This window comes from Mirounga angustirostris, unplaced genomic scaffold (assembly GCF_029215605.1).
Source record: "Mirounga angustirostris isolate CCGP_5_RB_7025 unplaced genomic scaffold, mMirAng1.0.hap1 SCAF_14, whole genome shotgun sequence".
NCBI classification, from domain to species: domain Eukaryota; kingdom Metazoa; phylum Chordata; class Mammalia; order Carnivora; family Phocidae; genus Mirounga; species Mirounga angustirostris.
In genome coordinates, this window is record NW_026991722.1 from 15,312,856 (window position 1) to 15,329,246 (window position 16,391).

At 36.4% G+C, this 16,391-nt stretch overlaps 1 protein-coding gene across 1 annotated transcript in view; it reads right to left on the bottom strand.

The window, feature by feature from the left end:
* LOC123853227 (glutamate decarboxylase 1-like) overlaps positions 1–16,144 on the bottom strand; it is a 54,248-nt gene extending 38,104 nt beyond the window's left edge. The window contains 3 exon segments of the mRNA XM_045887936.1: positions 14,840–14,900; positions 15,867–15,980; positions 16,082–16,144. Of these exon segments, the coding sequence (XP_045743892.1) occupies positions 14,840–14,900; positions 15,867–15,980; positions 16,082–16,144 (238 nt within the window).
* Between the last annotated feature and the right edge of the window lie 247 nt (positions 16,145–16,391).

A 16,391-nucleotide genomic window follows, 5' to 3' on the forward strand; every position in this document is an offset into this window, starting at 1 on the left:
CTTTCTACTATCTTCTTTTTTTTTTTTTTAACGTATAATGTACTATCTGTTTCAGAGGTACAGGTCTGTGATTCTAATACAGCCAAAATTATTAGTTATACCACAGGAAAAAAAAATTCTTTGGGTTTTCTTTGAGGTTTTCAATAACTTACAAGCATGTAAAGGGATTCTGAGACCAAAAAGTTTTAAAACTACCGCGTTATAAAATGCTGCCTTCATAAGCATAGATGTTGTAGATACAAAATTATTCTAAAGTAGAAAGTAACATTTCCAATGGTATTGTCTTATTGAAATTGAAAAGAAAGCAATAAGTAAAATGCTTTTTCTTATGGTGCCTTATTATTCATTTTTAATGATACATAGGTATGACAACCATGCCTAGTGTTTGCATTTGAATCTCAAATGATCATTACTGAATACAAAGAAGGAAAAAAAATAACATCTGGATATCACAAAATAAGCCAATAACACAAATTGGCTCATGAATATTTAATTTGCACATTAATTCACCTACCGAGAAGGAAGGCTTGCAAAACAAATGAATAAACTCATAAATATTCCTTGAATTATTTATCTATATGATCTTTTGTAGGTGTATTATGCAAAATTTTGCTTCTTAAATAAATGACATTTGAATAGTTGAAAAAATGCTCTCTCATTATAGTCACTGGACACCGCTATGCGAATAAAAGCAAAAAATGAAAGAGATTTACATGATTGAACACCATTTGAAATGAGATATTAGTTTGAGTCTTGTTTGCACATTAGAAAACTTTAAAACTGATAGAGATGGTGATAATTAACTAAGAAAGAGCAGAGCATAGTTCATTTATCTCTCATATCTCTAGTTTTTTGGGAGTGAGGTAGAGTTCTATCTACCCATTCACACTCATTCACTTAGCCTCCTGTGTGATCTATATATATCAGATGATAGGGTCTTGTGTATAAGTCCAAAATATATTTATTTCCTTGTGAAAGGTTACTTGCATGAATTAAAAGTTAAGCTCTGGGGGCGCCTGGGTGGCTCAGTCGTTGAGCGTCTGCCTTCAGCTCGGGTCATGGTCCCAGGGTCCTGGGATTGAGTCCTGCATCGGGCTCCCTGCTTGGCGGGAAGCCTGCTTCTCCCTCTCCCACTCCCTCTGCTTGTGTTCCCTCTCTCGCTGTGTCTCTCTCTGATAAATAAATAAAATCTTTAAAAAAAAAAAAAAAGTTAAGCTCTGTTAAAACTGCTAACTCAGTTTTGCATGCCTTCCCCAAATTTCCTTTATTATTTGAGTCCTATTTATTCCTACAGGGCTCCCTTACATCCTTCTTAATACCTTAAGATGAAATAATTTTGTTTCCTCAGTATTAGCATAGAGTATTTTAAGTTTTATTCTGTTTTTACCTTAAAGTGCTAATCAAGTATCTTGGACTGTAATTATTTATATACATTTTACGTCATTGACTACAAGGAACTAGCATTGTGTCTTATTCACCTTTGTGTCTTAATCAGCTCTGTCTGTATCGTTCTGGTGCACAGCAAAGAACTTAGTAGATGCTATTTTCTGTTAACTAAAACAAATTAAACAGCCTCAGCAAGTTCTATCAGCTCAGCACAAATCTCCTGCTGTGAGGAACAAAAAACAAACTTGATACAGGGAAAGTCAGTGGCAAGAGTATCATCTTCATATTTTGTATTATTATTGAATGAGAATGAAAGAATACCTTATTTCCTATTGCAAAAGAAAAAAATACAAAATCTATGTTCTTAAATCTTAGGATAAATACTAAATATAGTCTTTTGGGTGCCTAGGTGGCTCAGACAGTTAAGCGTCTGCCTTCGGCTCAGGTCGTGATCCCAGAGTCCTGGGATCAAGCCCCGCGTTGGGCTCCCTGCTGAGCGGGGAGCCTGCTTCTCCCTCTCCCTCTGCCTGCTGCTTCCCCTGATTGTACACTCTCTCTTTCTGTCAAAAATAAAATAAAAAATCTTAAAAATAAATATACAGTCTTTTATTTTTTTTCCCTCTAAATTATGTCAAAGTCCTAATTACTAAATATTAGGTCATATGGAGAGACAGAGTGTTAGAGATGTGACCTACAGTTGAGACACCTATGGCATGTGTCACATCAAGGTTCACTGTCAAGAGTCAACTTTTAATCACAACTTTGTGTCATTCATCTTGTAAGTTGCCAACAAATCTCAGTAGCTTCCTAACTGAATTTCTTCTCTATGCTCTTGTTTTCTTCTAATCCTACAAACCATAGCCAAGTGAGTGTTACTTACATTCCTGCATTGATTTAGTCTAAGGACCTTTACTGATGTGTTGTTCAGGGAGGAAGAATAATTTTTCTTCTACCCGTCTAGGTTCATGGCTGAGACCCCCAAAATAAAAGACAGATTAACAGGAGAAAAATGAAAAGAAGTTTAATAACACACATGCCTTCTGTATACAATGGGACATATCCAGGAGAAACTGAGTAATTCCCCAAAATGTCCAAGCCACCACCCCAAATACCATCTCCAGCTAAAGACAGAAGAAAATGTTGGGGGTACAGGGAGCAGAGACCATTTATGGGGGGTTGCCAGAGAAGCACAATAAACAAAGGTATGGTTGTTATTCAGATTAAGTCACTGCCTTCTCTATTGATAAGAGTTTCTAAAGATTTAGTCACCTTCCTTTTCTGGTACAGAGATGGAGACACCTTTATAAATGGAGCTATCCATTATATATGTAAATGTCTCTTACAAAAGAGTAACTTCTACCCGGTTTTCAGAGCTTCTCCGGGATCTGCTCCTTCTTAAAAATAATCAGCCTCAAAAAGTCAGTATACCAAAGAGGCATATTTGGGGGTAGAATATTTTGTTCCACTTCATGTCAAACACATAGGTCCTCAAGGGCCAATCATACACCCTAAGACATGATCAATCGCACAGCCTATGACCATTGTCATTCATCCAGGGTTGAGCATATAACCCAAGCGAGAACAGTCAGAGCCCTTCCCCAAGAATTTTTTAATTGAAGCAGGTGCTAAAGACCTTTTTACTTCACTAACATATCAGTGTCTGACCCCAGACTGCTGGTAATTGTTCTCTGCCACATGAATCAGCCAGAGTGAATGAAGCTAATTATCAGAGAACATAAAAAACAGAAGCAGAAAAAGAAAATTCTGGATCCAACCAAACTCTGGTTGTTTCTTGAGGGACTCTAGAGCTGTTAGAGTAAGCAATTAAGTTCTAACAGGATACTCGGGGGGTCAGCAATGAGGAAGTCATGGCCAGCTATTGGAAAATCCAAGGCCTATCCTGGCAGCACTCTACAAGAAGTCAGATCAAACCAGACAGGCCCAGGATGGTGGGTGCCATGACAGGAAACCCCTGACCAAATTAGGAAGAAAGAGCCAGAAACTCTTTCCCCACCCCAAGTAATCAATATTCCACTCCCTACTAACAACTGTCAATAAAAGATAGAAACCCAACCCCCAGGGAGAGCAGCTCACTGGCTCTCTTGAGCTCACCTGCTGTCATATTTCGAGAGTGTACTTTTCACTTTAATAAACACTAGTGCTTCTGTTATTCATCCACTGTGCTGCATGTCTGTCCTTGAATCCCTTCTCATGACAAGCCCAAGAACCTTCGGTGACTCCTTCAGGTCCAGCTGGGTCCAGGCCCTAGGGCCCCAGTGTCTCCCCACTTCATCCAGCAACAGAGTGTCCCTATTTTCTAGAACACTTCCTTCTGTGAACTATTCCAGTATTCTTAATATTCTTCCAACACCTCTTCCTTCTTTTTATCTTTATTACTAAGCTAGTTCAAACAACACTGCTATGCTAAAGAATATAAATTATCTTGAAGGTCTTTTTTCTAACAGCTAAAGAGGATAAAGTAAAATCTTTGTATTTGAAAGGAGCATTATGTCACACATATCTTCCCTTATCAAGAATGTTACTCAACTGGGGTAATAAAGATCAATACAATATTGCAATACAAAATCTGAGAATCAAAATTAAACTGAAATGAAAATAATATACCAACTTTCAATTCAATTTTCTAAAACTAATAGGCAAAATTCACCAGCATTGTACCCACGAATCAATGATGGTTAAGTTTTCTCCTTATACTATATAATTATAAATAAAATATTATTTTAAAGTAAGCATATTATGTATAGAGTATAAATCTGCTGGCATATTTATATCAAAATACAAGATTTAAGTACTTTCACAGTCTTCAACAATCATTCGAGCCTTGGTTATCATACCCTTCATTGTATCCTTTCCTCACTGAGGTACTTTGGTGGAAAAGCTTGAGAAGAGTGTTCTAGGATACAAGAAGCCACTGTGGAGTTTATTGTGGAAATGACATTATCAGATTTGTGTTTCAGAGTTGCACGTGTGTATGGTAATAAGAAAAAGCACTTAATAATTGCTATTATTAGAGAGGGTACTGGACTCCATTGCGGGTTCCCTTAAGAGTGATAAACCAATATGCCTGCAGCAATGTTGTACAAAACTTGAGAATTTATCTAAATTTCTCTTATGTTGCACAGCTGTAACTGCAGAGTATTGTACCTAAAATATATTTAATTGTATATTATCTCTCTCTCCCAAAGAAGTACAAGTTCTTTGAAAGCTGAGCCTTCCTTTATTTGTTGTTGTAGACTCATCACTCAAAATCTCTGCTTGACATATTCTAGATTATATGTATATGTAAGGTATAGAATATGTATATATGTATATATAATGCATAGAATAAAGAATCAATGAGCACCAAAAAAAATTCCTGATAAAATTATAAAGAAAATAATTTTGAATATTTATAAAAATAATACAGAGTTCAAAGCACACTTAACATCTTACTCACTTTAATCAATGGTAGGAAAGTTTTATTTAAAAACCTGACTTGGAAAACAATTCTATATTATTTTCGTTTACTTTCTGGATAAAAGGTAATCAAGTTAATTATAATTTCCCCTCCAGGAAAATTCCGCTTCCCCAATAATGAGAGAGAGACTTGAACATGTTGCAGTAATTTAAAAGCTTAGTCATGTATAGAAAATTATAATGAACTTAACTATATAGAATAAAATGAGAACAAAAGATATAAAAGAAAACTAAAGAGTGGAAGAGTGGCCAAATGCAATATTTTAACAATCTTACATCCCTGTGTGCTACTTTGATGTGAAAAAAATAACCTCCAACTTATTGTTTCAAGAGAAAAGAAGAAGGAAGGAAGGAGGGAAGAGAGGGAGGGGGGTAGGGAGGGAAGGAGGGAGGGAGGGAGAAAGGAAGGGAGGGAGGGAGGAGAGTCATAACACTACACCAACTGACTGCATGTTCTGGAACATGTCACTTCAAACTTTGGGGGTCTTTGCGGTCTGTGAAATGGGGTAATTTCTTCCTTCACTGGGTAATTGTGAGGCTCAGGCATGACAGTGAAAGTGTAGGAAAAAATGTTGCCATTCACTCCCTCCTCTGATCTTTAGGTGCACAGTGCCAGGTGTAACCACTAGTTTCTTGGGAAGATAAAAGAAGTTTTCATATTCTTTCGGAGGAGGTCAATTAACTAAACAAATAGTTATCTCAAGCCCCAAGTGAACTTTATACATGCTTTGCTATATGAATTGTGTAGAACTGAATTGTGTAGAATTGAATTGAATTTTATCCTGGCTCTATAGTCTTTATGACCTACCTACATGCATGTTCTCTCTTATGCTTATTTAACAAGAAATCAGTCTTATTTCCATATTTATGTGGAGGGATCTCTCTTTGTTAGTAGAATTTTTAATTCCAACAATATAAATTACTGAAGAAAAATATTTGTTTCATACAGGAAAAAAAAACAGATCAAAATATGCTCTTTGCTTTCATTGAAATTTTAATTTTTAAATTCTCTGTTATAAAGTGTACTCAATGAATCAAATATCAGCAGTGGTGGTCTATGAAGGCAAGAGACTGCGGAGGCACCGAAGGAGCTGTTCTAGTTACAAGGACCCCCCCCCCCCGCCCCAAAAAAGGAAACAGGCATAATTGAGACAAGTTCTACTAACAGGACATTCAGTAAAATAGATGAAGTAAGATGGCAAACAGTTCTTTTGTGTAGCAATCCAGCCAGTGGCCTAAAGTATAAGAAACAGGATCTAGTAACCGTGGAGAGAAGACACACAATAAAGACTGCAGATTCAGGGCTGCCTGGCTGGCTCTGTCAGTAGAGCATATAATGCTTGATCTCAGGGTTGTGAGTTTGAGCCCCACACTGGGTGTAGAGATTACTTAAAAATAAAATCTTTAAAAAAAAAGTGTGCAGGTTCAGAAAAGGGTTGTAGCCCACTGGGATTATAGTAAACCCAATGAATTTCGGTCACTCCCATTATTAAAAATAATGGAGGATTATTGATTTAAGTAACACCAAGACAACTTGGAATGCCCCCTATTAAAAATCACCTACAAATTCTGTATAAAATACAACAATCATGCCTTTAATTGTATAACTGAGCTCATATGAAAGTAAAAGAAACTTCCAGGAACCAAAGGAAAGAGAGACCTTGTGGAGATCAAGTTGACTTTCAGATGGAATGGAAAAGCTCTGAGCTTATCTCAAGAGAAGTGTGCATGTCTGGTTTTTACTCTGAGTCAAGATCAGGGCAGTGGGATTTAAGAGGCACTATTCAGGATATACTATTTTATGTCCTATTTTCGGTTCCCTGGTAACTTCCAGAGTCAGCTTCTTTACCTAGCTTTTGCAGGTGGCCTACCTGCTTTGATAAACTTGGCTTGATTACCTGAAAGGCCTCCCTGAAAGCTTCTCTTTAAACTTTCACAAAGCCATGATTTCTCATATTGATCCTGCGGTTCAACCTGGAGACATGGTGCAGTTCATGTAGGAGTGAATAGGAGCACTGGACATCTTGCTCTTAAGATGTCTAGGACTTCAGATGTTTGCTGCATTCTTTTTCTCTTATTATACCGCAATCTCTGCCTTTAAGTAAAAGCCTCACGTAAGTATGCCCTTTGGAGTCTCATGAGCCCTTTCAAAGAACTGGGGAAATCTTTGCAGGTCTGGAAAGAATAGTGACCAGCACATGAGCTGACACTGTTCTATCACTGGGAAGGAAGTTTAGAAGAGGTGGCCTTTGCTCATCTCAGGAACCAAAAGCTTAGATGCCCACATACTGGTAGGGATAGAGTCTTCTTAAGGCTGCAAAAGAGAACACTACCAACCAACCAGATTTTCATAAGAACCAAATATTATTTCTAAAAATGAATCTACAGTCATCAAAAATCAAGTGGAACAATTAAACAACATATTTGATACAGCTCCGCTAATGAGGAATAATTCTCATCACACACACACACACACACACAAAAGGTAACTATGTGAGGTAATGGATGGATTAGCTTTTTTTTTTTTTTTAAGATTTTATTTATTTATTTGAGATAGAGAGAGCATGAGAGGGGGGAGGGTCAGGGGAGAAGCAGACTCCCTGCTGAGCAGGGAGCCCGATGCGGGGCTCGATCCCGGGACTCCAGGATCATGACCTGAGCCGAAGGCAGTTGCTTAACCAACTGAGCCACCCAGGCGCCCGGATGGATTAGCTTGATTGTGGTAATTCTTTCACAAGGTATATGTATATAAAGCCATCCCGCACACCCCTTAAATATATACTTTTTAAATTTGTCAATTACACCTCAACAAAGAGAGAAAAAATGATGAAAAAACAAATGATAAGTTAACAAATTTCAAACCAGATGCAAAGAATCACTCCGGGGGTATTACAGAAACCCAGAAATGAAAACTACCACAGAGACAGAGAAGTACAGAAGACAGCACAAGAGGGTGTAAACAGGCTGGAAGACTAGAATGCGGGGCGAGGGGAAGACACTGCTGGAAGAGATCATGGCTGATGTTCCAGAAAGGGAAGAAAGCTCTGGGCCCTCATACCAAAGAACATGTCGTGCTGAGCAGGACTCAAACACACACACACAAAAAGCGCACTCTGCACTACACACGAGTCAGGCAGCAATTCTCAAACACCTTGGCCTCAGGACCCTGCAGTGTTGTAAGTCACTGGGGAAAACAAAACAAGCCTCTTCCATATTACATTCATATGAAAAATATATTTTCCAAAACTAGTAAGGGTGTCATTGTTTCACATTTCTGCCAATCTCCTTAAATATGACTTAAGGGAAGAGAAACGGATCCTCATATCTTGTTCTGCCTTCAGTATCAGTCATGTGGCCTCTGAAAAACCCATGCTGTCCACTTGTGAGAGAACAAGAGGGAAAAGGATAATATTATTATCCTTTTATATTATTGTCTTTTTGTAATACTATGAACATCCTTCCAACTCACAAATCCTCTCACTGCTGACAAGATGACACTAAAGAATAAAAAAGGTAAAGGATAGATCTAAAAACTAATCTGACAGGAAAAAAACAAAAACAGATGGACTAAAGTCATCAGCCAAAGAGAAGGATTGGAAAACACAGGACCTTCCGGGACTTTCTGCGTGACCTTCTGTTAGGCAAAGAGCTCTTGAATATATAACATCAAAAGTACAATATTCTTGAAAAGGCACCATTAAGATGAAAAAGAAAAAGCCACCTACTCTGAGGAAATATTTGCAAACCATATCATTTACAAAGGACTTATTTTAAAACATAGAACTAACAACTCAATAATAAGACAACAACCTCATTTTTAAAATGGAGAATATATCTGAATAGATATTTCACCAAAGGTATATGAATGGTGAATAAACACATGAAAAGGTCTTCGGTATCATGAGTCATTGAGAAATTCCAGTTAAAACCACGATGAGATACTATTTCATAAATACTTGAATGGCTACCTCCAAGATGACAGACAATTACAAATGTTGGAGAACGTGGAGAAACAAGACCCCCTCCTATGTTGCTGATGGGAATGTAACACGGCGCCTTCACTTCATACAACAATTTGCAGTTTCTCAAAAAGTGAAACATAAACTTGCCATCAGACCCAGCAAATGGACTGCCTGGCATTTTCCTAAAGAAATGAAAGCTATGTCCACACGAGCTTTGTCTGTGAACGTACATTGCAGCACTAGCTGTAACAGCCGACCGGGATCTTTTAGGGGAAAAGAAAATGCTCTAAAACTAGATTTTGGTGATGCTTTCACAATTCTATAAATTCACCACAAAAAAATGAAAAGTAAACTTAAATAGGAGCATTTTATGGTTCTACAAATTATATCCCAATAAAACTATATTTTAAAAAAGACAGTGGTTAATCAAATTGGATAAAGAACATAATCCAGATATGTGTTATTAACAAGAAACACACATAAGGGTATAAGGATACCAAAGATGAAAAGTCAAAGGAAGGAAAAGAAAAACTAGGGGAAGGCAATTACAAGTAAGCTGTGTGGTTAAATTAGTATCAGACAAAACAGGCTTTAGAGTAAGAGAAAAAAATAATCAGGGATGTTTCTAGGATGAATTTTATCACTGTTTGTGTTCAAAATTTTCTTCAGGTTCTAGAGAACATAGTAAAACAAAATAAATAAGTTCTAAAGATTAAAATTTCCACTACTCACAGACAATATCACTGTCAATACAGAAAATCCAATCAAATATACAGGAAAACTATCAGAGCTAATAAGAGAATTCAAGTTTATTGGATTGAAAATCAATCTATAGGAATCAGTTATGTTCCTATGTACCACGAATGACTACTAAAAATTATATTTTTAAAAAAGACATTTATAATAGCAACAAAATTAAATGTTACCTAAGAAGAAATCCAATGAAATAATGCAATTAGTCTAGAGAGAGAGTATAATAAACATTTATTGGAAGCCATAAGGGAAGATCTAAATAAATAGAATTATTTGCCTCATCATAAGATGACCTAGTCTCGTGATGGCAAGTCTTCTCAAATTTATCTATACATTCATTGGAATTATCATCAAAAACTTAACTTGACCAGGGATACCTTGGAGCTCAGTCGGTTGAATGTCCAACTCTTAATCTTAGCTGAGGTCTTGATCTCAGAGTCGTAAGCTCAAGCCCCATGTTGGGCTTTTTTCTTAAAAAAAGAAAAGAAAAAGAAAGAAAGAGAAAAGAAAGAAGAAAGAAAGAAAGAAAGAAAGAAAGAAAGAAAGAAAGAAAGAAGGAAGGAAGGAAGGAAGGAAGGAAGGAAGGAAGGAAGGAAGGAAGGAAGGAAGGAAGGAAGGAAGGAAAGAAGGAAGGAAAGAAAGAAAAAGAAAGGAAGAAAGAAAGAGATCTTAACTTGACCAAAAAATTGTAAAATTAGCAAGGAAGAATAAAAGATCCAACATGGATGAGGCAATGTTAAAGAAGAAAAAGACAAGGGAATTTATCCTAACAGATAGAAATAATTATTATAAAGCCAACATTACAGAAGCAACTTACTCATGCGGGCATACACAAACTATTGGGATAGAATAAGGAGACAAGAAACTGACCCATACATATGTGGAAATTTGACTCATCATTGAAACAACACTGCATATCAGTGGAGAAAGGATGGACTATTCAACAATATGATGCTGAGACCGTCAAATTAAAATAGAAAACTTTTTTAAGTTAGAGTTTTTACACAATACACAAATAACAATTTGGAACTGATTAATGACTTAAGCACGAAAGAAAAGTTTAATTAAAATGCATAAAAATATGAAAAGATAATTCATAGAACAAAAACCTTAATACCAATAGCATTGAAAAATTACTCTTTCTCATTAATGATCAGGCAAAGGGCAAGTTAAAACCCATAGAAGATAAAATGTCATACTCTAATTAAACTGGCAGAAATGTAAAAGCCTGGCAATATTAAGTGGTGGCAAGAATTTTTTTTTTTTAAGAATTTATTTATTTATTTGACAGGGAGAGACACAGTGAGAGAGGGAACACAAGCAGGGGGAGTGGGAGAGCGAGAAGCAGGCTTTCCCCTGAGCGGAGAGCCCGACGCGGGGCTCGATCCCAGAACTCTGAGATCATGACCTGAGCCAAAGGCAGATGCTTAACGACTGAGCCACCCAGGCGCCCTGGTTGCAAGAATTTTTTAAAAAGGTTTATTTATCTTAGAGAAAGAGAGAGCAGGGGGAGGGGCAGAGGGAGAGAGAGAGAATCTCCAGCAGACTCCCTGCTGAGTGTGGAACCCAATGTAGGGCTCGATCTCATGACGCTGAGATCATGACGTGAGCCGAAATCAAGAGTCAGACACAGCCAACTGAGACACCCAGACACCCCACGATTTTTTTAAAAAGGGAATTTTCACACACTTTCACTAGAAGTGTAAAATGGTTACCCCCACTCAGAGGAACACTGTATGAATATATGGTAAAGCTGAAGATGTTTATACGCACTACCTACAACCTAATAATTCTCCGCATATAAACCTATATCATATATAAACCTGTATCAAACTCAGTTCACTATGGGGAACTTTAACATAATCCTGATGCCCAAGTCATTCTGCAGATCAATTAGGCTATGATTTCTGGGGGTGAGAGTGAGGCATCAGAGTTTTTTTAATACCCCCCAGGTGATTTCAATGTGCAGTCAAAATTAATAACTTCCATCTTACAGGGACTTCAGCATCTGTGTACAACTTGCATAAGAATGTTCATCAAAGCATTAACACATACAGAAAAAAAATATATCTATATATCACTATCCAAACACTATCAATGGAAAAAGGGATAAATAATATTGATATATTAATTTAATATATAGATAAAATTAATTAACTGGCGCTCCAAGTATCAAATTAATAAATCTTATATAAAATTAGTACACATTGTTTAGGTTTCATATATTTGTTGTAAAAGTGTTAAAAAAAGAGAAGAACTGGCATGAGAATTATATACAATAAATACAAGATAGTGGACGACAGATAGAGAACTGAGAGAAGCACACGGGGCATCAGTAAGATTGGAATACTTTATTTTTCAGGACAAAAGATCTGAGGCAGGGAAATGAGACAGTACAGGGGAATGTAGGTAGCTTAGTGAATGGGTGTTTGTTTCATCATTTTGCTTCTTATGTTTGTGTTATATATATTCCCTCTGTGTGTCAGATACTGTATGTCAAGCCTGTGAAAAGATATTAAACAAACAGTATCAATGTTAAGATTGGTAGTGAATACATGGATATTCCTATATTATCACAGAAATTAAACACTAAAGTTGGGAATCCTGTGGATTTATGGTGAAAATGTCAATTCCATATGCCCTTAGATTTTAAGTTATACTACAAAGAAAAAGAAGAAAAAAGCAACAAATACATATTGTATACCACTAAGTTATTTGAACCAGTATGTAAATGCATAGTGTATTTAATACAAGTTCAGTGTAAGAAGAGAATTAAATATTCAGAACAATCCCTCCATTTCCCCCATTTGGATATTGACTTTCAAATTCATACTATATTTCTATAGATATTTTGGATCAATAATTTGTAGGAGACTTTAATTCAATACCTTTGAGTAAGCAAGTTCAAAATACTCTCCATATTACTATTAACCATAAAGTGGATTATAGACAGTCTGGTTTAGGAGTGGAACAGTAAGCCTTCCACATTTCCCTCCAAACCAAGAATACTAAAGCCTTTGGAGACTAATCTTGTCTCCACTGTTAAGGGATGTGAATCAGGAGGGAATGAGCTGAGGACACTGTTGAGAGGTGGAAAATGATGAAACAATTCTATATTCAATTCTAGAATTCTTGTTCTATATTCTCCTGAGTTCTGGACACTCTAAACCTAAACAATGTGATTCATGAGAGACAGGATTAAACTTACAGATATGTTAAAAGTTGTGATGGAACGTTTTCCTAATTACTGTAAATGGCACCCAATGAAACTGAGGGGAGTCTGCAATGGGATAATTAAATGGAAATATGTCTTCAATTTATCAGATATGTATTACAGAACGAGATGAAGAGAAATAAACAGGGAAAATACTGTGCTCTCAGAAACAGGTCAAAGGAGGGGCGCTTGGGTGGCTCAGTAGGTTAAGCGTCTGACTCTTGATTTCTACTCAGGTCACGATCTCAGGGTCCTGGAATAAGCCTCACACTGGGCTCTGTACTCAGTGGGGAGTCTGCTTAAGATTGATTCTCTCCCTCTGCCCCTCACCACCCCTCTTAAATAACAAATCAATCTTTTTAAAAAACAGGTTAAAGGAAATTGTCTATTATTACAATGCAAATCAATAATTCTTTAAATTTTGAACGATTACATCATTATCCTTTAAAAAATTTAAGGTGAACTTGTCTTCCTGTTTCATTCCATATTGGAGTTCTTGGGATCTGAGAGCACAGATTGTAAAATTGCTTCCAATCTCCTACCATGATTATTGCTATGACTATTCTTTGCAACCAAAAAATATACGGTTTTTGTTTGTTTTTACTTTTTTCATACTGCTATGATTCTTCTGTCTCATCATCCACATCTTCCCATTGGAAAGGTCTCCTCCTCTGATACCATCCTGTTGACAAACTTCTTGAGCAAATTCTCAGTTTCGTGAATGAGCAATGAGCATTTCAGATGAGAAACCAACCTGGAGTTTATGCAAAGTGGAATAGCTATTTTCCTCCTAACAAGCTATAGATTTGCAAAAAACAGCGATTTGCTCTTTGATTTTTCAAAATCTTGAAGTAGATAACAAAAAATATATAGAATTCCTTGCTGCTACTATAAACCAAAGACACTCTAATCAGTGAAATAGTGAAATTTACATTTACACTGATTTTCTTTGATTACCTACCTCACGCAATCATGGAATCTAGACTTTCCCACCCATATTGCTTTTAGATTAATTGTAGCTTTTATTGACAGCCAACTTTAATTATGAAACATACAAAATAATTGTAATAAATATGATTTAAGTGACTGTGCCGTAAATGCAGTAGTGACCATTTTTTCCTTATATTTAGGAGAGATTTCCATACATGGATAGTATTTTACATACTTATAGGAAAAAATCATAATTTATTCTAGGAAAGGACTCATCAGCTTGATTTTATTCTAAATTAGTTTCCACCAGTCTCGTATAGTGTCCCCATCAATTTTCCCTTCCTGCTCCATTTAATTCTTTAAAACTAAATCATCTTAAAGATTTTTAAAATGTATCTAAACAGCCACATAAAGATTAGTTGTTTCTTTTTGGAGAAAAATCATGGGGAAAAAAAAATCTTACCTATTTAGAGCAGATGTAAATTATGTTTAAGCAGTTAAACGTTTCCTTGTGTGTTTTTATTCATATTATTCCCTCTGTCTGGACACTTTTTCCCTTTTTTTATATCAAACCAACTTGCTCATACTTCAAAATCATTATCTTATCATATTTGTGAATACTCCCTACCTCTCCTACAGTTACTTGCACTTTACCTATTTCTCCCAAGAGACCTTTGAACCACAACAATCGCATAACTGATTGAGTCATACCAACCAGTAAAGCACAAACCTAATAATGTCTCCAAATAGGATATGAGCTTTTCAGTGTTAGGAATGGTGCTTGTTTTATTCTGTATTTCTGGCCTCTAGCATATGCCTAGTACATAATAAGTGTGCCATTAAGACTCTTTCAAAATGAATAAAAAAATTATCTTAGTCTCAGAACTGAATCTCTGACAGTAACAATCTCTTCCCTCTAAAGAAGCCACTAGGAGGATCCCTATGTCATCCTATTTTTATTGAGATGAATTTTGGCTGGCTTTCTCCATCTTTCCCAAAGCAAACTGTCCCCCTGCTCAAACCGGCCACCATAATGCAAATGTGGATGTGTCCAGACTGATCTGGGCCTGAATCCTAAACCCACTTTTTAAAACGAACATTGGCCCCCAAAACTTACTTAACTCGGAGGCTCGCATTCCACCTATGTCCATGTCAGCCAATTTGCGGTACCCTTGTATCTAAGGAAGGATGAAGAAGGGTGTCAAAGAAAAGAAGGAAGAAGGGATCTGAAAGAAGATGGAAAATATAAGAGTGATGCTCTTTGAGAATGATCAGAGTTATAAGCTGCTTGGTTTTTACTGTGTAAAAGCCAACAGTGTAGTTCACTATCTATTTTTAAAAAAAGTGACACTCCTTGAGATAGAAAGACTGGAATGAGCATGAATGTGTACAATTTATTTATTCCATTTTTAAATCATCAAAATAATTTATTCCTCTTTTTCTCTGTAGAACAGCTGAAGCAGGAGTAGAGATGCTAAATCAATAGATTGAGGAAGGATCCATATTTCATTACAGAGTTTTGTGAATTTATATAACATGTAAAGCAGTGGTGAGCAATAGGCAAAGGTGGTAGGAGTGATGATAATCAGGGTGATTTTTTTGGTATCTCATGACACATTAGCTATACTTTTGGAAAATAAAGGCTTTCTTTTACAGAATGCATCATTTGACACTTAAATATTTAATAAGTTCACCTGTTACTTTTCTTGCTTTAAAGGATATGAATTTTAACAGACTTTAATAATAGTGCAGTACTAATTTATGATATAGGGAACAGTTAAACATTTTAAACTACAGACAGCGAACTTAAAATAGACCCTTTATAACTCAGACATAATTGTGATCACTCATCAGTTCTCATTTGATTTACTTTGTGCCCTTGCAAGTGAGATTGACCCCCGCCCCCACACACCATTCTTTTCTTTTCCAGACATTTCTTCCAAAATTATTTTTCTGCCCTCCACTTGTAGGAGCACTCTGCAATCTATTCTTGGCAACAATTCCCATTTTATTAGTCATGAACATTTCAACCCTCAGTTCTGTTCCTTCAAAATCAGTATTATATTCTTTTACCCAAAGGCAACATCTTTCAAAACATCATAAGATAGTGAGTAAACACACCTAATATTTATTTATATTTATACCTGGTATAAAAGGATGTACTGAGTGATCGTATTAACCTCTATGAAAGAACAAGCATCTTTCTTGTATAGAAAGTTCAATGATGTTTGGATAAGAAAAAGCACGGATGGATTTAGCTAAAAATAAAAGTTAAAAAAAACATCATCCTTTAGGTTTTTATTTTTCAAATTAATCCTAAATCCTGAGCTCTCTAGGCCTTCAACACCCTTGTCAATACCTTCCCTTTAATGTCTTCCGATCTTCCGTCCCTTCCCCAGCCAGCATTGGCTCCATGGCTCATGGTTTTACTTCCTGCCAATAGTCTCAACCTCTTGTTACTGTTTTCTGGCCTCTCCCACTCAGCAAATCTTCCTCAACTTTACCTCAGCTGCCACCATACTTCCTCTCCCTCCACAGATAAAAGCCATCAGACTCTGATTTCTCAATAAGCTTAAATTCATCTGTATCTATCTACTTTTCAACCTCTATTATCTAAAACAATGTCTCTCCTCTATGGCTGATCCTCTTCTGCACCCTGTTCTAGCCGA